Here is a 21,942-nt window from a genome sequence, read left to right on the forward strand (position 1 = left end):
AAGGCCTTAAAAGTTGACATTATTGAAAATGAATCTTACTATTTTTAAATACCTGTCACACACAATAGTTGTGCCCTCCTTTAGCTAATGCAACATTGTAATATAAGCAACACCTTAATCTATTAAAGTCATTTATAATATTTAGCCCCTTTTAATTCTAAATATTTGGGCCATATGTGCCGATATGCGTGCAAGTAGTTGTGGCCCAAAATCCTATCTTGAAATTCACACATAGCCGCTATTTCCTATTCTAAGCACTTACGCAATGGCACAGAAGGGTCTGATTGAAAATTAATGGGGCACCTGATAGAAATATGGTATTTATTGTAGAATTCAAATCAACTGAAAGATTTAATAACTCCTAATAAATAGTCTAAGACATATAAATGCAAAGTTATTTGGGATTTTCTAAAGTAAAGTTTTAAATTTATAGAATCTCCAGCACTTAAAAGCTGATCCCAAGTTGCATAAAGCTTATGCTATTCTATTCTTGTACAGAAAGAAAAATCAAATTCGTGCAGATGGTTTGAAGTTGGCATTTTAATATAAGAACTTGTATTGTGAATGCAGCAGTCCTGTTTTAAATAAAATTATAGCTTCCTTTGCTGAAATTGCTTATTAAGCAACAAGGATTTCAAGATTGTATGAGGCAAGATTTTTCATTGCCTTGGAGAACTGCTATAATTACTTGGACCTAAGGCACACAACCTAGTGCCCATATTTTGATGAACTCCTAAGCTGATGGTTCCAACTTTGTCTTCTGTGCTGGATTCCAAAGCAGTGAACAAGTCAACAAATACAATGGCAGAGCTTGCTCCCTATTAAAAATGACAAAGATTTCAGGGTTGTGAATATCATCAACAACACTGTCATAGAGTTTCATGCTGCTTGCACTAATTAATGGTGGTGCAACATAGCTTCGATTGCCCCTTGTATATGAGCCTGTTACAACTTCTGCCTCAAACACACAGATTAAGTGGTCCATTTCACATTTTTCCCTGGTATCTGCTACAAGGTTCCTGGGGTTCTTGTTAAAGTAGATGCCAGCTCCATATTTCTGGTCTGGAAAACAATGCAAAACAGACTGTTTAAACAAAAAAACATTTTCATTATAGTAGCAGTATACAAGACTAATTGCTTCTGTATAATCTTTGGTCTGCTCCCACTCACACACAGGGTGGAATGATGAGTACCAAGTAACTACTGAACAGGCCTCGGGGCATGCTGGGAACTGCTGATATTATAATCACTATAGTAATTAGAAATATGGCAATCATGGTGGCAGTAATGGACGTTACAATCCAGCTCTGTTTAGGATGTACAGAGAAAAACCAAATCTTACTATTTTTGCCTGTATAAGAAATAATTATATTGGTAAGAACCAGATAAATAAAATAAAATATTAAATAGTACTTATCTACCTTGTATGCTTTGACTTAAATGTATGTGGACACCTATAATTTATATATCAACACAGCAGTCAAATTGTGTGAAGGTAATCTGCTAATTTTCTTTTTTTTCCTGTTCATAGCCAAATGCAAGATTTACCTTGTAAAGAGGAATAGGTTTTCTGAAATCCAGTTTTGCACACCAGACTACAGTACTGAGCTGGGACACGATGATATAGCCTGTGGCATACTGGCATTCCAGTATTTTTTCCTTCTATTTTTCTTTTAATCCTTTGGAAGGTAGATTCTAAAAGAGGATTACAAATTTTCTCTATCTGCAATAAAAAAGAAAAAAAGTTCTGCCCAGGACACTAGCAGCAGCACTAAAAACATACTGGTCCGCTGCTCAGTACATTTTTGGTTGGTTGGGTTTTTAAATAGCAATTTCAGGATGAAAAATGAACAAAGACTTCCAGTTGGTTCTCTTTGTGAAATAGCAGATGATGTGTAGTGGCCAGAGTTTGGTTTCGGAGTAGAGATCCAAGTTAAAACTCTCAGTCAACCATGAAGCTCATTAGGTGACATTGGGCTAGTCACTATGTTCCAGGAGAGGAGAACCATGTTCTCGGACCTGAGTTCCTTGGATGAAGGGTAGGATAGCAAATAAATTGGGATAAATAAGTATGGGATTAAAGTAAAGAAATCTCTTGACATACATTAAAGAATACAGCAGTAGCAAAAACTATCAGTAATGGAAACTGCATTTAGTACAGTTATAAACGGACTTTTACTGAGAGCATTTTGCTCAGTATTGTCTGCGTTGGCTGGAGGTGGCTCTCCAGGGTCTTAGGTAGAAGTCTTTCACAGCCCTGCCTGGAGATACTTATTTTCTGTCTCTCCACGCCCCCTGGAGCCCAGGATAACACACAGCAAACACAAAATAACAACAATGACATTGTTAAGATTTTTCCTCAGGGAGGGAGTTCCACAAACAGGACTCAGTGACAGAGAAGGTTCTGCCTCACATCACTGCCCCAAGGGCCATACCTCTCAACAGGACCACAAAGTCCTGGAGAGGGACTTAGTGATATTGCACAAGCTTTGCATTCAAAAGGTCCCAGGTGTTGTCCTCAACATCTCCAGGTGGTGGTGGTGGTGGGGAGAAACTCCTGTTTCAAACCTGGAGAGCTTCTGCCAGCACTCTGACATTATTGAGCTAGATAGACCAATGGTCTAACTTGGAATTAGTCATTTTTAATGTTCCTAAATTTCAGGCTGCCAATCTCAAAACAAGGGTATGCCAATGTTGGGAGAAGTGATCATTTAAATACTTCGGCTCCAAGCTGTTTAGGGTTTTATACCCCAGTACCTTGAATTGGGCCTGACAGCATATATGCAGCCAGTGGAGCGCTTTAAGCAATGGTGTTATATAATCCCATCTCTCTGCCCCAAATGACAACCTGGCAGTGGCATTCTGCACCAGCTGCTAGACCTCCTTCAAGGGCAGCCCCAAATAAAGCACACTGCAATAGTCTAATCAAGAGGTTATCAGAACATGTATTACTGAAGCCAGGCTAGCCCAGGCCAGGAGCAGCCATAGCTGGACAGAGGCATTCCTCACCACTGAGATCACTTAGGCCTTTATTGACAGCTTATATTTGACAAGAAGTCCCCCAAAGATACTACTTTCTGGCAGTGGCCCAGCAAGTAGAGCAAAACCACTGCAGTACAGTGCTCCCAGCTTACAGAGAGGCTCCAGGATAATGTAATCGATGGTAATGAATGCTGCTGAGAGGTCTAGGACAGAGGTGGGGAGCCTTTGGCCCTCTGGATATTGTTGGATGCCAACTCCCATAGCCAATTGTCTGATGATGGGAGCTGTAGTTCAGCAACAGCTCGAGGACCACACATTTCCCACCTTTGGTCTATACTCAGTAGGGTACCACTCCTCTCTCATCTCTCTCCGGATAAAGGTCATCACTCAGGGTGACCAAAGTTATTTCAGTGCTGTACCAGAGATGAAGTCAGAATAAAATAAATCTAGATAATCTGCGTCATGCAACTGGCTACCCACCACTCTCTCAATCACTTTGCCCAGAAAGGAGATATTTGCAACAGGTTCCAGGGAGACCTCTCTGGGAACAATTGCACTACTATTTCTTTCAAAATGGTGGGCATCACTCCCTCCTGCAGTGAGACTCTCTGGATCCATCCTGTTAATTGTTCCTTACTAGAACTTAATAGCTGCAAGGGGCAAGAGAGGAGATGGTCAGCCAAACCCTGCAAGCATCCTGTCCACATCCTCAGGCCACAGTAACTGGAAATGGTCCAATAAACTATGACCAAATGGTGCTCTGAGTCTCACTAACTCTAAAGGTCCTGCTTCAAGTATGGTTTGAAGTTCAGAACAGATACAAGTCACTTTGGTTTGCAAATCCATCACAGTAAGTTTTCGAGTAGTTAGCTGTTTCTACAGCCAGTCTGGATTTGATCAGAGTGTTCACCATTAGAAAAAAGCTCTGCTGGGCAGTTTACTGAGGATGCAATGGTAGTGATGAAATAAGCATGTGCTCTGTCACTGACCTATGGCCCTGCTCAGATTCTGACCTGGATCAACTAACAAAATTTGGAATGTCTAGCACCATCACATGACAGCCAGTGTGGCATAGTGGTTAGAGTGTTGGACTACGACCTGGGAGACCAGGGTTCGAATCCCCACACAGCCATGAAGCTCACTGGGTGACCTTGGGCCAGTCACCGCCGCTCAGCCTCAGAGGAAAGCAATGGTAAAACCACCTCTGAATACCACTTACCATGAAAACCCTATTCATAGGGTCGCCCTAAGTCGGAATTGACTTGGAGACAGTACATTTATATGGTGTAGTGGTTAAAGTGTTGGACTACAACCTGGGAGACCAGGGTTCAAATGCCCACATAGCCATGAAGCTCACTGGGTGACCTTGGGCCAGTCACTGCCTCTCAGCCTCATGAAAACCCTGTTCATAGGGTTGCCATAAATTGGAATCGAAGACAGTACATTACATTTAGCACCACCACAGGATCAGGCTAATCGTCATAAAAGGTTTACACTGACTTGCTCCATCTGTTGAGATTAAGGTACTATAAAGGGCACATCATTTTGAAATGCTAAAGTCCAGCTGCTCACTTCTAAATCCACATATTATTTGAAATCCACACATTTACATTTGGAGTAAAATATTTTTGTACGTTTTAGCCCAGCCTTTGGGACCCCAGATGTTGCTGAACTAGAACTCCCATCAGCCCCAGCCAGCATGGCCAATGGTCAGGAATGATGGGAATTGTGGTCCAGCAACATCTGGGGAGCCAAAGGTTGGGAAAGCCTGATTTAGGCTATATTCAACTGGAAAACATTGGATAGTATTATATCAGATTACATAATCCAGCCCCCAAAATACAACGCAAGTTAAGAATATTCACCAATTCTAGAGCATATCTAATTTGCTGTTGGACTGGGGTCTCTATAGGCATCCCAAGTCCAGGATTTTATTTTATTTTAATTTAATTTAAATCAGCAGAATTTGGTTTGCTTCCTAAATTCTCTTGCATAGGATGCTCCCACTGATGGAGGGGGGAGGGGAAGAAAAGATTTTTTTTCCACAGATTTCCCCAGCAGCTCCCTGTAGTCTCTGAAAATCTGCTGCAGAGGCTGTGGAACTCTCCAAAACTTGTGGGAGGTGGTGCTGGGGATTGTAGAGGGGAGAGTGAATTGGCAGATATCAACTCCATCCTCACTTCTGCCAACAGGAGCCTCCACTGTGGGACCCTCCAGATGTCCTTTTTATTGTGTGTTCATTGTTTGCACTCATGATAGCATTAGGGTAATTCTATGCAATCCTGCTTTCCATACTGTTTGCACCTACAAAACCTTTGGGGCTGACATACTGCTTCGTTTCCACTTGGGGCATGTCCTGTAGCTTCTGCTGAAACCCTGCAGATTTTCATACCACAACTATTTTAGGGTGATGGTGGTTTTTGTTTTTTGTTTTGGTCCTGCTTTTGTTGTACTATAGTAACATTGATTGGAGAAGCGTAGCACAACTAAAAATGCAGAAAGATGTATGGACGGTCCAGTATAAATCCACCACTCATGCACTATTACATCAATGGCATGTTGTAGAATATACCTGGGGGGGAAATAGTCTGGAGGGGCCTGATTCAGGTTTCTTCCATGAATGGAATAGCAAGACTGTATCAAAGGGTTCATTTTAGCATTCTCCTGTCAACTGTGATCAGAGAAGAGTGGCAACCTATCAGTGGCATTCTAGCTATCCATTTTGCCATCATATCTTGATTCAACAGATCAATAAAATACTATCAATCTTTTAAGGATCAGATTGACTTTGATCTTCCCCTCCTAAATTCCTATTGATTTTGGATATTTGTAAGGTGTCACAAGATTCTTTCAGAATTACTCTGCCGTTGGTCATCTCTTTACCTTCAGAACCCGGAGGCCAGCTTTTCCAAGCTGTTTGTCTTTGTCCTTGAATTCCTGAAGATACGATTCTATTGGAGTGACTTGGTAACAGTATTTACTCGCCATTTCTGAGTGCCCTTCTTGATGAGGATAGTTTCTCAAAGGTCCTAGATGAAGGTAATAAGATGTTTAATAGTAGAAAGACTTCCAGACTGGAAAACTGACTGTAAACTTATCAGAGTAGGATAATGACTTGTCTTCTGTTTGCTTACTAAAAGGGAGGAAGTTACCATAGTAAAAACAGAGTAACTACTATGAGTTGCTTTTTTAATAAAGGCAGAGTAGTAATATTTTCTTTGGACATGATACCTGAAATCCTTTAAGGAGGTAATCCTATACCCTCTGACTTGGATGGGAGTATGCCTCATCGAACTCAATGACTCTTACTTCTGAGTAGGCATGTATAGAATTGTGCTGTAAATTATTTTTGCCGCTAAAAAACACTGAGGTAAATCTGTGATTAGCAGGCTAATTGCTTATGTAAAATATGGCTTTTGGTTGGATTTTAAGGGGACTGTCTCATGTGAAGTGAACTTTGTCCTGACAGTATTATGATAAATTCCTATATACCTATTTTGGTTTACATCAGGGATGGAGAACCTGTGGCCAAGCAGATGTTATGCTCCAACTCCCATTAGCCCATGGCAGCATAACCGATTGTAAGGTCAGATGGGAGTTGTAGTCCAGCTTCTGTGTAGCCACAACTTCCCCACCCCTGGTTTACATAATTCACTGTGACATATTTATTCAAATATCTGTGTTAAATATCCCCAAACTAATCCCTGTTCTTGAGATTCTGTAATGTTATTACTCTCATATGAGCATTATATGCCCACTCTGAAATACAGTATGTGGTCACATGGAGTAGGGCTTTTTTGGTGGTGGCACAAAGTCTTTGGAATTTCCTCCTCTTGGATATGCACCTTATTTCCTCTCTGCTCTCTTTTAGGTGGATGGACTGTATGGCACAGGCTAATATTAATTGCTGCTGTTTTGATAATTCTGTGTTTTTATAACATAGGTTTTTATATTTGTATTTCACTTTAAAGTGGGTAACCACTTGGTGGATTTTCTAAATGAAAAGGCAGGATACAAATGTTTAAATAATTCACTAATAGGCAAAAAACCTTGCAGTTTAAGAACGTACCTATAACCCACAGATATTTCTATCAAACTTTAAAAGCAGGGAAACTGGGCAGCTAGAGTGAATGCACCAGGTGAACAGGAGACCTGACCTCCTCTCTGAGATATTGTACTGCCCTACAAATCTGTCAAAATGCAAAGACAATTTGGGTTGGTCTTTCACAGTCCAATCCACTTGCTGTGTAGCTTGCAAGAATTTGGTAACATGTGCCTCTGAGCATATAGTGAGTGGTGGCAACACCTGCCATCCTCAAAGATGGAGAATGACATTTTTGTATTTCTTGGTGTTCTTCTTACTTTGCTTCATTCCTGTGTTACTATTTTTATAGAGAATCTAATATAGAAAATGTTATTTCTCTCATTATTCTAGAAACCTGTGTCAAACTTATTTTTATTAATTTCAAAGCCTTTTTATTGGTCAGTGTGATATGATGGTGAAGACAGCCTTTTATGTTTCAAATTGGAGGTTATGTTCTATTTCTATTTTGGGTACGTTAACAGTTGAATCTGAAACTGCAGTTTGATGTAAAATCAGACTGATTACAATATGTTGCTACTTCATGAATAACTCTAGCTGTTGGAAAAAAACAAACTTAGCCTGCCCAAGACGGATGTTTTCAACCTGCTATGCTTAAACTTCACTTAAGGAAAGGTGCACATCATCAATTAAAAACATAGAGCACACCTAGAATTTTGCTAGAACATATTTCACTTCCCACTTTTATCTTGTGCAAACTGAGACACTCCTCATGTCCACTGAAGACTACTCAGCAGAATAGTCAGTGCAATTATTCCACAATTATTTTTGGAGTTTTTTTAGTGTAAATCTTGCAAAGTGTTGCTGTACTTCACATATTCACAGAAATAGAAGCAAAAGAAAATGATTTCCTATAGGAAACTACATTAAAATTGCAAAGTTAATCAGACATATCTAAAGTGACCATCTGAACTATGTCAACTGTCTTAATAATGTTGCTTCATCCCTGCTAAAACAAGATCAGCACAGCACATGTCTTACTTCTATTATTTGGGCTGATTGCAGGTGTTGCTACCACTCACCATACGCTCAAAGGCACATGTTACCAAATTCTTGCAAGCTACACAGCAAGTGGATTGGACTGTGAAAGACCAACCCAAATTGTCTTTGCATTTTGACAAATTTGTAGAGCAGTACAATATCTCAGAGAGGAGGTCAGGTCTCCCGTTCCCCTGGTTCATTCACTCTAGCTGCCCAATTTCCCTGCTTTTAAAGTTTGATAGAAATATCTGTGGGCTATAGGTACATTCTTAAACCACAAGGTTTTTTGCCTATTAGTGAATTTCTCTGCTTTTTAATCCGGGAGGTAAGAAATGGGATCCTGTGCAAGCTTGCTAAGAATGGATTGATCATTTGCATGCTTATTGAGTTCAGTGGGATTTACTCCCCTGTAATCATGCTTCGGATAAGTGAAACTGACCACAGGGGATGGGGAGGGGGGGAGGAGGAGGAGGAGGAGGGAGGGGAGGTGGGGGATAGGAACAGGAAGGAGGGGGAGGGGAGGAGATTGGGTGGGTGGGTGGGCACTGGGCAGAGCGGAAGCCCCTTTCCTTTCCAAAAGGAAAGCATGGTGAACAGTATCATTGCTTTTCAGCGTTTCCCCCACCTTTTTATTCTACAGCAGGCACATGTAGCCTCCCGCCCAAATTTAAACCAAAGCTGTCCCTGGCCACATCCACACCAGGCCTTTATTTCACTTTGGACAGTCATGGCTTCTCTCAAAGAATCCTGGGAAGTGTATTTAGTGAAGGGTGCTGAGAGTTGCTAGGAGACTCCCTGTTCCCCTCACAGACTGGCTGACTGTTAAACCACTCTGGCCACTGGAGCTCTGTCAGTAGTATAGGAATCTCCTCTCATCACCTTTCACAAACTACACTTCCAGGATTCTTTGGGAGAAGCCATGGCTGTCTCAAGTGAAATCAAAGTCAGGAGTGGGTGTGGCCCCCTGATTAGGCAAGCCCAGCAGCTGTGAGTCTGGCTTTTAGAACACTGACAGTTGGTTCTTACCGAGCATGCCCGACACTATCATAGGATTCCAGCCAAAATTTCTTAAATTAATTAAAAATCAGCCAGGCATTTTTTAAACTTTTAAACTGCAGAAGATGAAGGTCAGAGTATGGGGCAACATCAGTAACAGGATTACAGGTACTCTGTGAACATAGCTGATTTTGTATAAATTTCAACAGATTATCAGAACTCAGAGAAAAAAGTCCAAAAGGGATCTGGTTTTCCCCCCTCTCTTTTTAGACTTTGAACTCTCAATTCTCTCTGACTGTTTTGTGTTTCACCATAAACATTTAAAGGGTTAAGGAAGTATTACTGAGTTCGGGACTATAAGTTTTGTAAGGTTTTGTTTTGAAATGAGCTTATGGGAAGCATCAGAATGGCATGGGGGGTATTTTCAATTTAACATTGCGGAATGTGAAAAATTCACGCTGGCTATAGTATAAATGTTTTTTACTTTCTAATTCTGTTTGCATTCTGTATGTCCACTTTTTGCCATGAACTAACATGGTAAAGAGCAGTGGTAGCCCATTGGAACTAGTAGGACAGGCAGTATGTGGAGCCAGAGCCAATTAATTCTAGTTTTCTCTCTGTCCTCCTCCCTGTAAGTTCTACAAGGGCAACAATGAGACTAAGGATGAAGAAACTGACAGGCTGTGCTGCCCCCTGGATCGGTTGTAAATAAGGCAGCAGATAGGTAGGGGCTCACTGAGAGCAGATTGAGGTTGGTGAGGCTCTGCTCCATTTGCCCAAATTGACCAGCCTCCACTAGAAAGAGAATGGACTCAAGCACTGGAGAACCGAGGGAGACACAAAGAGCTACGCAGGGAAGAAAAGCTTGGAACAATGACCCAGCATCTTTTGATCTTTAACAGAGATAAGCTCTGTTAGTCATTCTCCTCCCCATCCCCCACTTGTGATTGTCATTGTGAAAGAAAGTAGGCAGAAGCCTATTGGCCCTGCCCAGTCCCACATATCCCCTTTGCAATTCCTGCAACCACTCACAGAGCAAGGGCATAATATCTGTTGAGATTCTGCTTAATTTGAGTAGGTTTCCTGCAAAATGTAGAACCCTGATCTCCCAGGGTTCTAAATCACATGGGGAGCCTACCTGAGAAGAAAAGGCTCCCCATTGCAAATGTTCAGCCTCCAACATGTGGGGGGACTGCACGAACAGTGACAGGGATGTGTAGGAGGGGTGGGTCACCATGCTTGTAACCAACCCCCTTGCATGATAGTAATGGCAGAGTGGAAAGAACAATTTAATAGGACTACTACCTGTATGATGTTCTTTGTAAGGGTAGAAGTTTACTCTTAAAATAGAACTCACCGAAGTGGAGATTTTCAATAAGCCAAATTCTTCATCAGATTCTTTGTTAGCTGGTGTGCACATCAATTTTATAAATGCAGTGTGCTTAAAATCAGGAGAGAGAGATCCATGCTTGTACGCCACTTTGAGCTCCTCAGAGGAAAGGTGGGATATGAATGTAATAAATAAATGAAATAAACAAACAAGCATACAGCCCCACATACCATCTGTCTTCAGTTCTTGCTTGGCTGTAGTCTGTAGCATGAATTCAATAGCAAATGTTGCATCAATCACAGCACGGGGAGAACCTTCAATCTCTATGGCTGCCCCCTCCCCAGTCACACTCTCCAATATGGTTATGCCAAAGTGCTGCTGGAGATGGGACAGTTCAACAGGCTGGCCATTGCCAAGGTTTAGAACACTATAATTTCTTATAACAATCCGGTGAGTTTCCTCAACTTGTATGATGTTCTTGAGCCACAATCCTGCTTCCTCCAGCATTTCATGACTGCGTCCAATGAGTTCCACAAATGGTCCATTTTTTTCACAAACTGCATCTGCTTGTATGTCTGTCTGTATCTCTGAAAAAAAATACAATTGGTAGGTGTTGCATTGGTTAGTGGACAAAGCATGGCGAAGAAGTGACTAAGAGACTGTATAACAGCCATATTCAAATATCTGAATGGCTGTCAAATAGATGGTGAACCAAATTTGTTTTCTTCTGCTCCACAGAATAGGGTCCAGACCAATGGGTTCAAATTACAAGAAAAAAAGATTTTAGTATAAACATTAGGAACTTCCTAACATGGGCTGGTTTAACAGTGGAACAGGTTGCCTTGGAAGGTAGTGGACTGCCCTTCATTAGAGGCTTTTAAGCAGAAGCTAGAGGGCCATCTATAGTACTAGCAGTGGATTTCCTGCATCAGCAGGGGATTGGACTAGATGACCTTTGAAGTACCTTTCAACTGTATGCTTCTATATCTACTTTGCAGAGTTTGGTGCAAGTATCTGTTACTTCCACCCCCCACAAGAAACTCATATGGACTGTAATGGAGATACAGAAACCCATATAATATAGCAATGTTGAAGGCATCTTTGTTGTAAATGTTTATTGCGGAAAAAAGGAACACTCTCCCTTCTTCAAAAGAAGCCAAAGCAGCCCATTGTTACAGATAATTACAGATACCAAAAGCAATAAAAATAAAAGTAGCATGTCATCAAAAAGTAAGCAACCAAAGCAAGGAGAAAACAGCCCTGAGACAGAAATCATAACAAAAAACAATACAAGCCAAGAGCCTCTCTGAAAAGACAGGTCTTAACTTGTCGGCACTGGGGCTAGGCAGCCCTCTCTGGGTAAGTCTGTATAGAATTGCAGTCATAACCAAAAGTGGACTTTTGAACTTTGTCCCAGCAGCTACTAAAAGCTCAATGGTTCCTTGCCTGAAACATTTCCTACCAGCTCTTCAACCCCACTCACCTTCCAAGTCCCCTACATATTCTGCAAAGCCTTCCTGTCCTAGGATGAAGCAGAGCTTTGGAAGATTACTTTTAAAAAGTAGTAACTTGCAGTTACATTTACATGGCCCCCAAAAGTAGTAATTACCGTTACGATGATGATCACTCTGAAAGTAACTGATTACTTTACTTTTTCTCAAAAGTAATCACTACAATTACATTTCAATTACTTTTTTAAAGAAACACCTACAAGGTGCTGGCCTTGGCTGCTGCACATCTATGTAGCCTAAAACAACATTAAAAATAAACACACACATACAGAGTAGGGTTGCCAGGTTCAGGGCCTGAGACCGATCCTGTATCTTTAGGAGAAGAGAAAGTCAGCCAAGTGCCGGTGTTCTTGCTACAAAGTAATGAGAAGAAGCACAAGGTGGAATTCTCCCTTCCCTCTGCACAACTTTTAAAGATACAGAAGACCTCTTGGAGGCTGGGCCTGGCAACCTCGTGTAAAGGAATTATCCACTCGTTCCTCAAAAAAGTAAGATGCAAACACCAGTAAGATGCAAACAATAACTGGGTTTATTTCTTAGGTTCTTTCACACAGTTCTCAGTTTGCAATCTTGGAACCACACCCTGAAAGCACAGGGCTCAGGCCTGCTCAGATTCAACTTTTCTAAAAAAGACACTTTACCTTTTTGGCCACTAGGTGGCAATCACATGAACATATCTTATAGACCCCAATGCTCAAAAAGGGGGGGGAGTCAATTGAGTATGTCTACTGCCCAGGGAAAAATGGAGAACCCAGAACCAACTTAGGGCTGAGACAAATCTGCACCCTTTTTTGCAGGTGGCAAATTTGGGGCATTTTGTGGGTGAGGACTGAATGTAGTGTTTTCCCTTCTTTCCTTTAAAAAATTGCCACTGCTGCAAGCAGCAATGGTTGTAGAGCTCCTCTTGATGGGCACCATTTCTCTCTCTCTCTCTCTCTCACTCACTCACTCACTCACTCTCACACACACTCTTAGAATGCCATTAAATTACAAAGTAGTGTCACTCCAAGGGGGGTTGTGGTGGTTAAATCCCCACTCAGGTTCAAATCCCCACTCAGCCATGGAACTCACAGGGTGGCCTTGGGCCAGACACTGTCTCAGTTTAGCCTATCTGACAGGATTCTTGTAGGGATAAAATGGAAGTGGGGAGGGGAATGGTGCCTGCTGCCTTGAGGAAAGGCAGGCTTACAAAATAATCAGAATGGCAATGGTGGCTGCCATTTCCCCCCACCCCAAATCTCCCATGGAAGGATAGTAGTCATGCTATAGCATTACTTCAAGAGGTGTTGTAAGGAAGAAATAAGCACCACTGAGAAGCAGGGCTAGTCCTGCCATTAGGCACCCTCAGGTGTGCTCAGGGTGGTGGGAGGATGCGGTGAAGTATTGGAGGACAGAGCTTTGTGTGCCATGCAGGTGTGGTAATGAACACTATTCTGTTGCCAGTGTTGAACTGCCAATCTGGTCAGCTCCTGTACATGGAAAGAGGAAAGTGGCATCTTGTCCTTTGCCTCAGGCAGCAAAATGTCTTGGTCTGGCACTGCTGAGTGAGGTTCAGTTGAACCACAATTGCTGCATGTAGCAATGGCAAAAACAAGCTTTAAAAGGGCCACAGCCAAACAGTAAGCTGTACTGAAATGGAGAGTTCTCAGTCCCAAAGTGGTTTTACATACAGGAAAGGGCAAGTGTATTTGTGTATTGTGTATCCGAGCTGTAGAAATTTGTAATGGCCATGTGGTCACTTATAGCTCTCTGAGTCTGTGACAAGAAGAAGAAGAAGAACCTCACAAATCTTATTGCCTGGATTAGGTTTTAATGCAAGGGATCATGTTTATGTTTCGTTTGGATTCAATAACTTTCCATTGAGCCACTTTTTGTAGCAATCTGATGAACTGGAAAAAGAGTATTTGTATTTCTGGCCTGGAATTTTTAAACTTTGGCAGCATCTCCAGTTGATTGTTCCAGTATTTTTAGTTTTAGTAACAAAACTAAAAACAATCATTGTAATAATGAAGCTAGGTGAACATTTGTTTTCTAATAATCCTGACATGTAATCCATTTTTGTTCAAACATTTAAGCTTTTTAAAATAGAGAATCTCAACCAGTTTTAACCATCCTGTCTATTCATTACCCATAGCATCCATATTGCTGCAGTCCATCTTTTCTTCCAGTTTGTTTCTGATTGACATAAGCTTGGTGCAGAAAGCCTTTAAAAAGAGCAACACGATACATAATTGATATGCAATGTGATATCAATGTTAGTGCCAGAACACTGTGGCAAGTGGCAATTACTTATAAAGACAAGTTTGGCTTACAGAAGGTATTCCAGTGCCATGCTCACTTTGTACAGATTAGAACAGATATACTGGGAATTCAGTTGGCAAAGCAAACACCTTACTGAACAGACTCCCAAGCCATGCTAATCTCAAAGGCTGCATTTTAGTTTACCAGGCTTATTCTGAGTGACTTGAACAGAAATGCAGAGGCCAGTCTTTCAAAGCAAACTCAGGATTTCTCTATGACATCCAGAGGTATATTCCAAATAAGATTTGGCCCCCTACACTTGTGACAAGTAGAATAAATTCATTATTTACTTATTTTATTTTTTATTTAAAAGTATTTCTATACCACTTGTAAAAGTTTCTAAGTGGTGTACAAACAATACAAATCAACAGAAACATAAAACATAAAAAACAGATAAAAAAACCATCTTCCGGACTACAAAAAATGTGGTAAAATACATGAGCCTGCATTGCCTGTTAGCATAAGTCTGCTCATTGGAATAATTCTGTTCATGGGACACTCCTGCTAGAGGAAGCGGGGAGGCAATTTTCACCAATTCCGCTTTTCCAGCGCAGCCCTCTGTGCCCCTTGAAAAGCTGCTCCAAAGGGTCAGAAGATGTATAGGGGGTGTTATCTAGGCCTGCAGGGTGCATTGGCAAAAACTGCCTTATCCCTGTTCCTCCAGTGGTAGCCTCCACTGGGTCTCATGTCTCTTCTGTGAATAGAAGGAGCCCTTCTGTTTGTAGAAGGGCAACTCTGGATTCAGCTCATGAGCTATAGTGTTAACCATGTTTTTTGAGTGTTATGCAAATGGTGCCAATTCCCATTCTGTACATGAAAATTATATGCAGCTCTCCATTTTATGATAGAGTCAGTATGGCTCTTGGTGCTGAAAAACATTCCATACCTCTGCTGCTTTTTGGCCCAGTCCTAAACATTACTGCACCATTTTAGGAAAGGGCGCACAAAGCACTACAAGTCTTTGGCATCTGATAATATCTGTCCTTTTCCATTGCAGAAATCAAAACCCATCACCGTGTATTTCAGATCCACAGTCAAGATTAGACCTGAAGCAGTAAAATCCCAAGCAACGGGTATGATGGGCAGTGCTGACAATGGAACTGAGCAGCTTGTCTACCTCAAGGCAAGAGAGCAGCAAGTGATCAACTGATCTAGTACTCTCCAGATGCATTGGACAACAGCTCCCATAATTTTTGGCCACTGTTATACTGGTTGGAGCTGATGGAAGTTAAGCATCCAAAATATCTGGAGGGCACCAGATTGTGGAAAGCTGTTCTAAATTATAGAAAAATGCATTTGTTTGAGAGAAAAGCATAGATAAGATAGCCAATCTCTGGGTTTTTTATTGCAATGAACATTCAGAATCTCACCTCATAAACATCACTGTCATCTGGAGGAACAACAATGAATACGACTGGCTTCTTCCCAGGATGTTCCTCTGCAAAGCATATTATTTCGTCCATCAAAATCTCTACTGCTTCCTCTTTTGGCAAGTGTAAATCTTCAATCCCAAGGGGTGGAAAAGAAACTGATGAGGACTGCTGCTCCTGAATCTTGAGAAGACCTTTAGAAACTGCAACTTTTAGTGCCTGTTAGAGGGGTAAAGTGGTTATACGGGGTATTTTTTTCGCATTCAAAGAAGTGGAAAGCCGATAGAAAAGGACATTACCTCCTGCGCGTTGCCTTCACTGCAAGATGGCCATACCACATGGAGCACAAACTCGCAGTCAATATTGCACCCTTTTGTGAATATGAGCTTAGGTCTATCTGGTGGAAATCTCTGTAATTCGGTGAGAAATTGCTCCTGCATTGCTAGACCAGCCTTTTCCAGAATTGCTCTTGAAATGGTTCCTTGGGAGAGATCACCTTGCACAGTCACAGAGTTTACAATAATGGCAGCCTGAAAGAGAATGATGTAAAATCTTAAACTCTTTCATTTTGGTTCTGCATGTGGTTTCCACATGTCAGGTTTCAAAATGTCATTCTTCTGATAATAGTTTGAATACTTTCAAATACACAACCAGAGCCCTAATTGAAAAGGAAAACAGGTTACAAATGAATGTGTGGGTCACCTTGGAATGCCAAGGAACTGGTGATTTTCTCTACCCCAGTGCAAGCATGACTCATCCCACCTGTACCTAAGATCATCAATGGAGAATTTTCTCCAAGTGCCACCTCAGTCTCAGGTGCGAAGGGAATGCTCTCCCAGAGAGGCCTGTCTGGTACCCATGTTGATGCTCTTTTTGGCACCAAATAAAGACTTTTCTGTTCTTCCAGGTCCTTTCACATTCTTTTAACATCCTCTTTTTAAAAAAGTTTTTTTGCAAACTTAACAGAAAAAAAAGTCATCAGCTGACATTAGCAATAAAAACATTCCATCAATCTTAACATAATCTCATTTATGATAGACTGATATTGACATTTTGTCTTTTGACTGTACTGTGGCTGAAGTTTATTGTCATTGTGTGGCTCTTAGCTCTTTTGAGATGGTTTTAGGTCTCCATATGACAAGGTCATTTTTTTAAAAATATCTGTGCTGTTTTAGATTTTATTGTGATTTTTAAAAATTATACTTTTGTATTTTAAAATCTTTTCTGATTTGTTAACTTTTATTGTACATTTCTGAGAGAACCATGGTGTGTGTGTGTGTGTTTAGGTGTATATCTCCTTGGAATGCCAAAACACCCACACATTCAACTGCAGTGTCTTAAACAGATTTGCCATGCTGGGGCAAAAAAAAGGACAGAGAGCATTCACTTGCTCAAGAAATAATTTCTTTAAACAAGAAGAAGTCTACAAACATACACCCTGCATACATAGAGTATATTGGCTGTGAGTCGCAGGAATCAACTCATCTTTAAAAACAAACCTGACACTGCCTATGACTATGCACAATGCTGCTGTTCATCTGGTGCCTGCAAGCACTGAAAAATGCAATTAATGAGAAACATTAATAGTGACAATCCTTCCCCCCCACATCTCTCATAGATTCAGTAGCTAAAGCCAGTTGTGTGAACTGGCCCTCAGAGCTTTCACGTCCTGTCGCTCACACATGCATGCCCTTCATATCACCTGTAAGCAACCAGAGACCTACTTGCTGTGTTGCTATATTCCCTTTTTTTATCTGTAGACAGAGATCATTGACTGTGATGGAGTCCGCTGCCATCAGAGGCACAACGTCATTGCCACCTAGCAACTCTTCACATGCCCTTCTCATGACTTCAGCTGTGGTCTCATCAATGTTCACGAGGTGGATTTCTTGCAAGTAGCCAAATAACGGGGCTAACTGAATAAAATTCTTTATCGTTCGTACAATCACTTGAGCGCATAAGTCCTGTGGGAAGTTGAAGATTCCAGAGCTCAATGCAGGAACGGCCACGGATTTGATGTTGTTTTCTGGAGCATTCACATATTTCAGAATATTGATGATGGCTGTTTCAAGCTTAAGGCAACACTCCTCCCTCTGCTCTTCTGACCATCTTGGCCCCACTGCATGGATGACTTGCTTACAGGGGAGTCTTCCTCCACTAGTGACTGCAATTTGGCCAGCACTGAGTGGCCCATTCTTTTCAATGAAATGTTTGCAATGCTCTTCAATTTCTGGCCCTCCAACTTTCAGGAGGGCAAAAGCAAGGCCTCCGAAATGATGCAGGTATTCATTGGCTGCGTTCACCAAAGCATCAGCCTCATGCCTTGTAAGATCATCTACCCAGACAGAAACATCAATTCCTTCCTTCAGGCTTTTCCTATACACTTCAGTGGGATTCCTTATGCTCTTTAGGACAGTTATGCAACCAAACTTCTTTTCAAGCAGACTGCATAGGTAGTTCTCTCTTCTCTTAAGAATTGCATAAACATTGTTACTGATGGGAATTGATAACATTTCCTCATCTGCTGGCATACTGATTTCTAGGGGGATAAAACAGAGTACATAAAATCTCTACATATTTTAAGCTTTCACTATCTCCCCCCTCCCCCAAAAGTAAAATTACTTACCAGCATATAATAGCTGTAGAATGCCCTCCCAGCCTAACCAATAAATGGAAATGTTGGCCACTTCAATTTACATGATGGGAGATCAGTTAACGGCCCTAATGTAAAAGTTGATGAGGTGGTAAATAACTACTTAAGCTGGAGGATAACAACAGTTATACCTTCACCACATCACAAATGGTGAACTTGTGGTTATGCCAGTTTTACTGGGGTGTGTGTGTGTGGACAAAGGGATCTGTGGATGTAATCCAGTCCTCCACAGTATGCAGTAATTCATGCAAGTGCAGCTCGCGTAGGAGGAGGGCCAGTGGAGTAGGTGGACCAGAGATACAAGAATCCCTGCAGTATAGGAATCTGGAGAGGGGCTAGATCCCTGCCTCCCATAAGCTTTACTCTGCTGCTTCTGAAAAGCAGAAAGAAACATATTCATAATCAGTAATCTGTAACAAAAGACATCAAGAGGACTATCTACCTGCATGGTCACTCTGAGCGGTCTCGGAACTGGAAGTCTGTGAAAAAAATATAAAAATGCAATCAAAATTACTCCTGCACATATCCCACAGGAACTGAGGTTAATGTTTATGGACTGTGATTCCCATTCATAAACCCTTATTTGAATCCAACAAATCCCTCTGTGAAAATGATTTAATAGAAACAGTCCTGTTACTTCCAAGTAAATATGTTTAGGATTGTGCTCCACAATACACTGAAGTAACTCCCAGGAATTCCATGGGATTTCTATTAAGTATTCATGGGCATACAGCCATAAATTGTTTAAACCTGTAAATATAAGTTATCAGCAGCCAGATAAGGGCATGATCCTATGCTTATTGACTTTGAAGTAAGTTCTACTGAGTTGAGGAGAGCTTACTCCCTTATAAGCGTGCATGGGATTGCAGCCTTAACAGAATATCCTGCGCTCTGTGAATGTGACACATGTCTTTTGCGGCCACATGTGTCCTTACATGTTATTAGATATACCATCAATACACACCACATCTGCTAATTTTGTAACGTAATAATAAGTTTACAGTATTTGATATGCACAGTGATTCCCATAGTGCAGAAATGCCCATACAAAACCCCATACCTGCCTAGTTCCAGCAAATTTATATGCCACTTACATGCCAAAGTGGTTTCTAAGTGGTTTGCGAGTATAAAATCAATTATAAAATCCATACATAATTAAAATACACAATAAAACAACTAAATGAAAACATTAAAAATACCCATAATTAAAATTTACAAGAAGCAAGCCTATTAAAAAGCATAGCAATTACAACTGTTAAAAGAGAAAGTAAAACAATTAGATCATGAAGTTCAAGTTCAGGGGAATGCTTGCCTAAACAGGTGTATCTTCAAGAGCTAGCAGAATGCCCATATTGATGGGGGCTCTCATATTTCATATGGATTATGCAGTCAGAGCATAATCCCAGGACCACACAGGTCACTCCCGCTGTTGGATGACTCTATTCTAACCTCATTTACTCAAAAATAAGTGCTATTTAATTAAATGGGCTTACTCTCAGATAAGTGAGGTTGGGACTGCAGCCTAAGCTAATGAGAGGAGAAATCAATGAACATTATATGCCGGCAAACATCAAACCTCATTTAATTCCAAAGTGGAATTTGCTGCTGAAGGCTTTACTGGACATTTGGGGAGTTGTTGGTTGGTTTGTTTATTATGTTTATATTCTGATCCTTAGTTTGGCCTCAGCAAAACTTGTTTCTTTCATGTTAAACCAAAAAATTGCCTTGCTTTTTTTCTGAGGTAACTTCCACTTAGCCCACTTCAATGATTGACACACAGGCCAACATCTCTGCTTCAATCTCCTTTTATTTCTGTTGACTTACCAACAATTTCATCATGTTCCCCATCTTGAATCTCCTCTTTTTTGTCCCCTCCTAGATGTTGCTTCTTTGCTTCTCCATTTTTCATTTGCTCAGGGTAAGTAACAAGGAACTCACTGCCTTTGCTTTGTCACAACCACCTCCCTTAGAATCCTCTTGGCTAGTTTCTATGGAGACCCCTGCTGGAACTTCAACCCCATTGTCAAGCTGCTTTGCAGATCACAATCTTCTTGTCCTTTAAAGCAAGGGTTGGGAACTTGTGGCGCTCCAGATGTTGCTGGTCTACCGTTCCCACTGTCCCTAGCCACTGGCCATGTTGGCAGTGGCTGATGGGAACGAGTCTAAGAACATCTGGAGGGCCACAGGTTCCCAACCCAATTTAAAGGAATAGTCATTGGGGGTGTTTTGTGCATGACAATTCTGCTGTTGTACAGGAAAGAGGAGGCAAGCTGCATATTTATTTATTCATTTATTTATTTATGTACCGCCCTTCCTCCAAAGGCACTCAGGGTGATATACAACAAACGTAAAAGCGAAATACATCAAAGATCAATAAAAGCATATACAGACAGGTAAACATTTTAATAACAAATCATTAAAACACTAAGTCACATGTACCCTGTCATGAGGGATGAATGCACAGGAAAGACACACGGACTTGTAATAAAATGCAGACTTGATCAGTAGTTACACTTGTCAGTGTCCTTTTATTACTTGCCCCATTTTAATCCAGATACTCTCGGTGGAGCTACCAAGCTCATCTTCCTGTATTTCTGTGCAGGGATATATATTTTTAACATATAGCGCAACTCCACCTCCCTTTTTATTCCTTCTGTTCTTCTTGAACAAGTTGTATTCTTCAATTGCTGTATTCCAATCATGGGAGTCATCCCACCAAGTTTCAGTTATACCTATCAAGTCGTAATTGCCCTCCTGTATTAAGAGTTTAAGTTCGTCCTGCTTGTTTCCCATGTTCTGCGCATTAGTATACAGACATTGAAGACCATGTGATTTATGGCTTGGCTTCCTTATTACATTTTTCTGACGGCTGTTACTGGGCCCTATTAGAGCCGATCTCTCCGGTCCCACTACTGTGCATAAGCCTTCATCAGTCGTTACCACCAAGTTTACGTCTCCCTCCCCTTTAGGATTCAGTTTAAAGCCCTCCTGATGAACTTCTCCATGCTGTGGCCAAACACATTCTTCCCAGTCCTTGTGAGCAACCCATCACTTGCCAGCAGTCCATCTTCCAGGAACCATAGCCTGTGGTCCCAGAATCCAAATCTCTCATGTCGGCACTACCTTCATAGCCATTCATTCACATGGAGTATTTTTCTTTCCCTTTCTACTCCTCTTCTAAGTACTGAAAGGATGGATGAAAAAAACTATCTGGGCCCCAAAGTCCTTGAGTTTCCTTCCCAGAGCTTCAAAGTCTGATGTGATTTCTTCATAGCTCCGTTTGGCAGTATTGTTTGTTCCCACATGGATGAGGAGAAAGGGATACCTCAGTGGGCTTGATGAGTGATGGCAACCTTTCTGTCACATCTCTAATCCATCCTCCTGGTAGACAGCATACTTGGCGAGTCCACGGATCTTCTCAACATACTTGGGTTTCGATCCTACACAGTAGGGAGTCTCCCATTACTAGTACTCTTCTTGTTGTGGGGTGTGGTTTCATTGTCCCTGCTTGATTGAGCTTCAGCCTCTTGCTTGTTGTCGCACTGGGTCTCCTGTAATTCTTCCTCCACAGGCTGTCCTCCAGTCTCCTCCTCGAGTGATTGAAAGTGGTTCCATAGCTCCACTGGTGAAGGGTGTCTTCTAGCTCTTCTGCTCCTGTCACCCTTTCCCACAGAGTTTCCTCCACTTCGTTATTCCTCTCCAAAGCAGTCTCCTCT

At 41.4% G+C, this 21,942-nt stretch overlaps 1 protein-coding gene across 4 annotated transcripts in view; it reads right to left on the reverse strand.

Annotated features, from left to right (window-relative positions):
• Positions 1-21,942, reverse strand: part of PARP9 (poly(ADP-ribose) polymerase family member 9) — a 23,794-nt gene continuing 1,852 nt past the window's right edge. For 2 of the 4 annotated variants that reach the window (XM_061608985.1, XM_061608986.1), the window contains exons 2-10: positions 18,669-18,705; positions 17,298-18,112; positions 15,873-16,103; positions 15,574-15,792; positions 14,031-14,106; positions 10,622-10,978; positions 5,866-6,011; positions 1,549-1,723; positions 2-1,062 (exon numbers count right to left, since the gene is read on the reverse strand). In XM_061608985.1, the coding sequence (XP_061464969.1) occupies positions 734-1,062; positions 1,549-1,723; positions 5,866-6,011; positions 10,622-10,978; positions 14,031-14,106; positions 15,574-15,792; positions 15,873-16,103; positions 17,298-18,104 (2,340 nt within the window). In that variant the 5' untranslated portion in view covers positions 18,105-18,112; positions 18,669-18,705 and the 3' untranslated portion in view covers positions 2-733. Of the gene's footprint in view, positions 1,063-1,548; positions 1,724-5,865; positions 6,012-10,621; positions 10,979-14,030; positions 14,107-15,573; positions 15,793-15,872; positions 16,104-17,297; positions 18,113-18,668; positions 18,706-20,050; positions 20,274-21,942 lie in introns of those variants that run through there. The other 2 variants (XM_061608984.1, XM_061608987.1) reach the window with 2 other exon arrangements.

Source organism: Rhineura floridana, chromosome 2, assembly GCF_030035675.1.
Source record: "Rhineura floridana isolate rRhiFlo1 chromosome 2, rRhiFlo1.hap2, whole genome shotgun sequence".
NCBI lineage: Eukaryota > Metazoa > Chordata > Lepidosauria > Squamata > Rhineuridae > Rhineura > Rhineura floridana.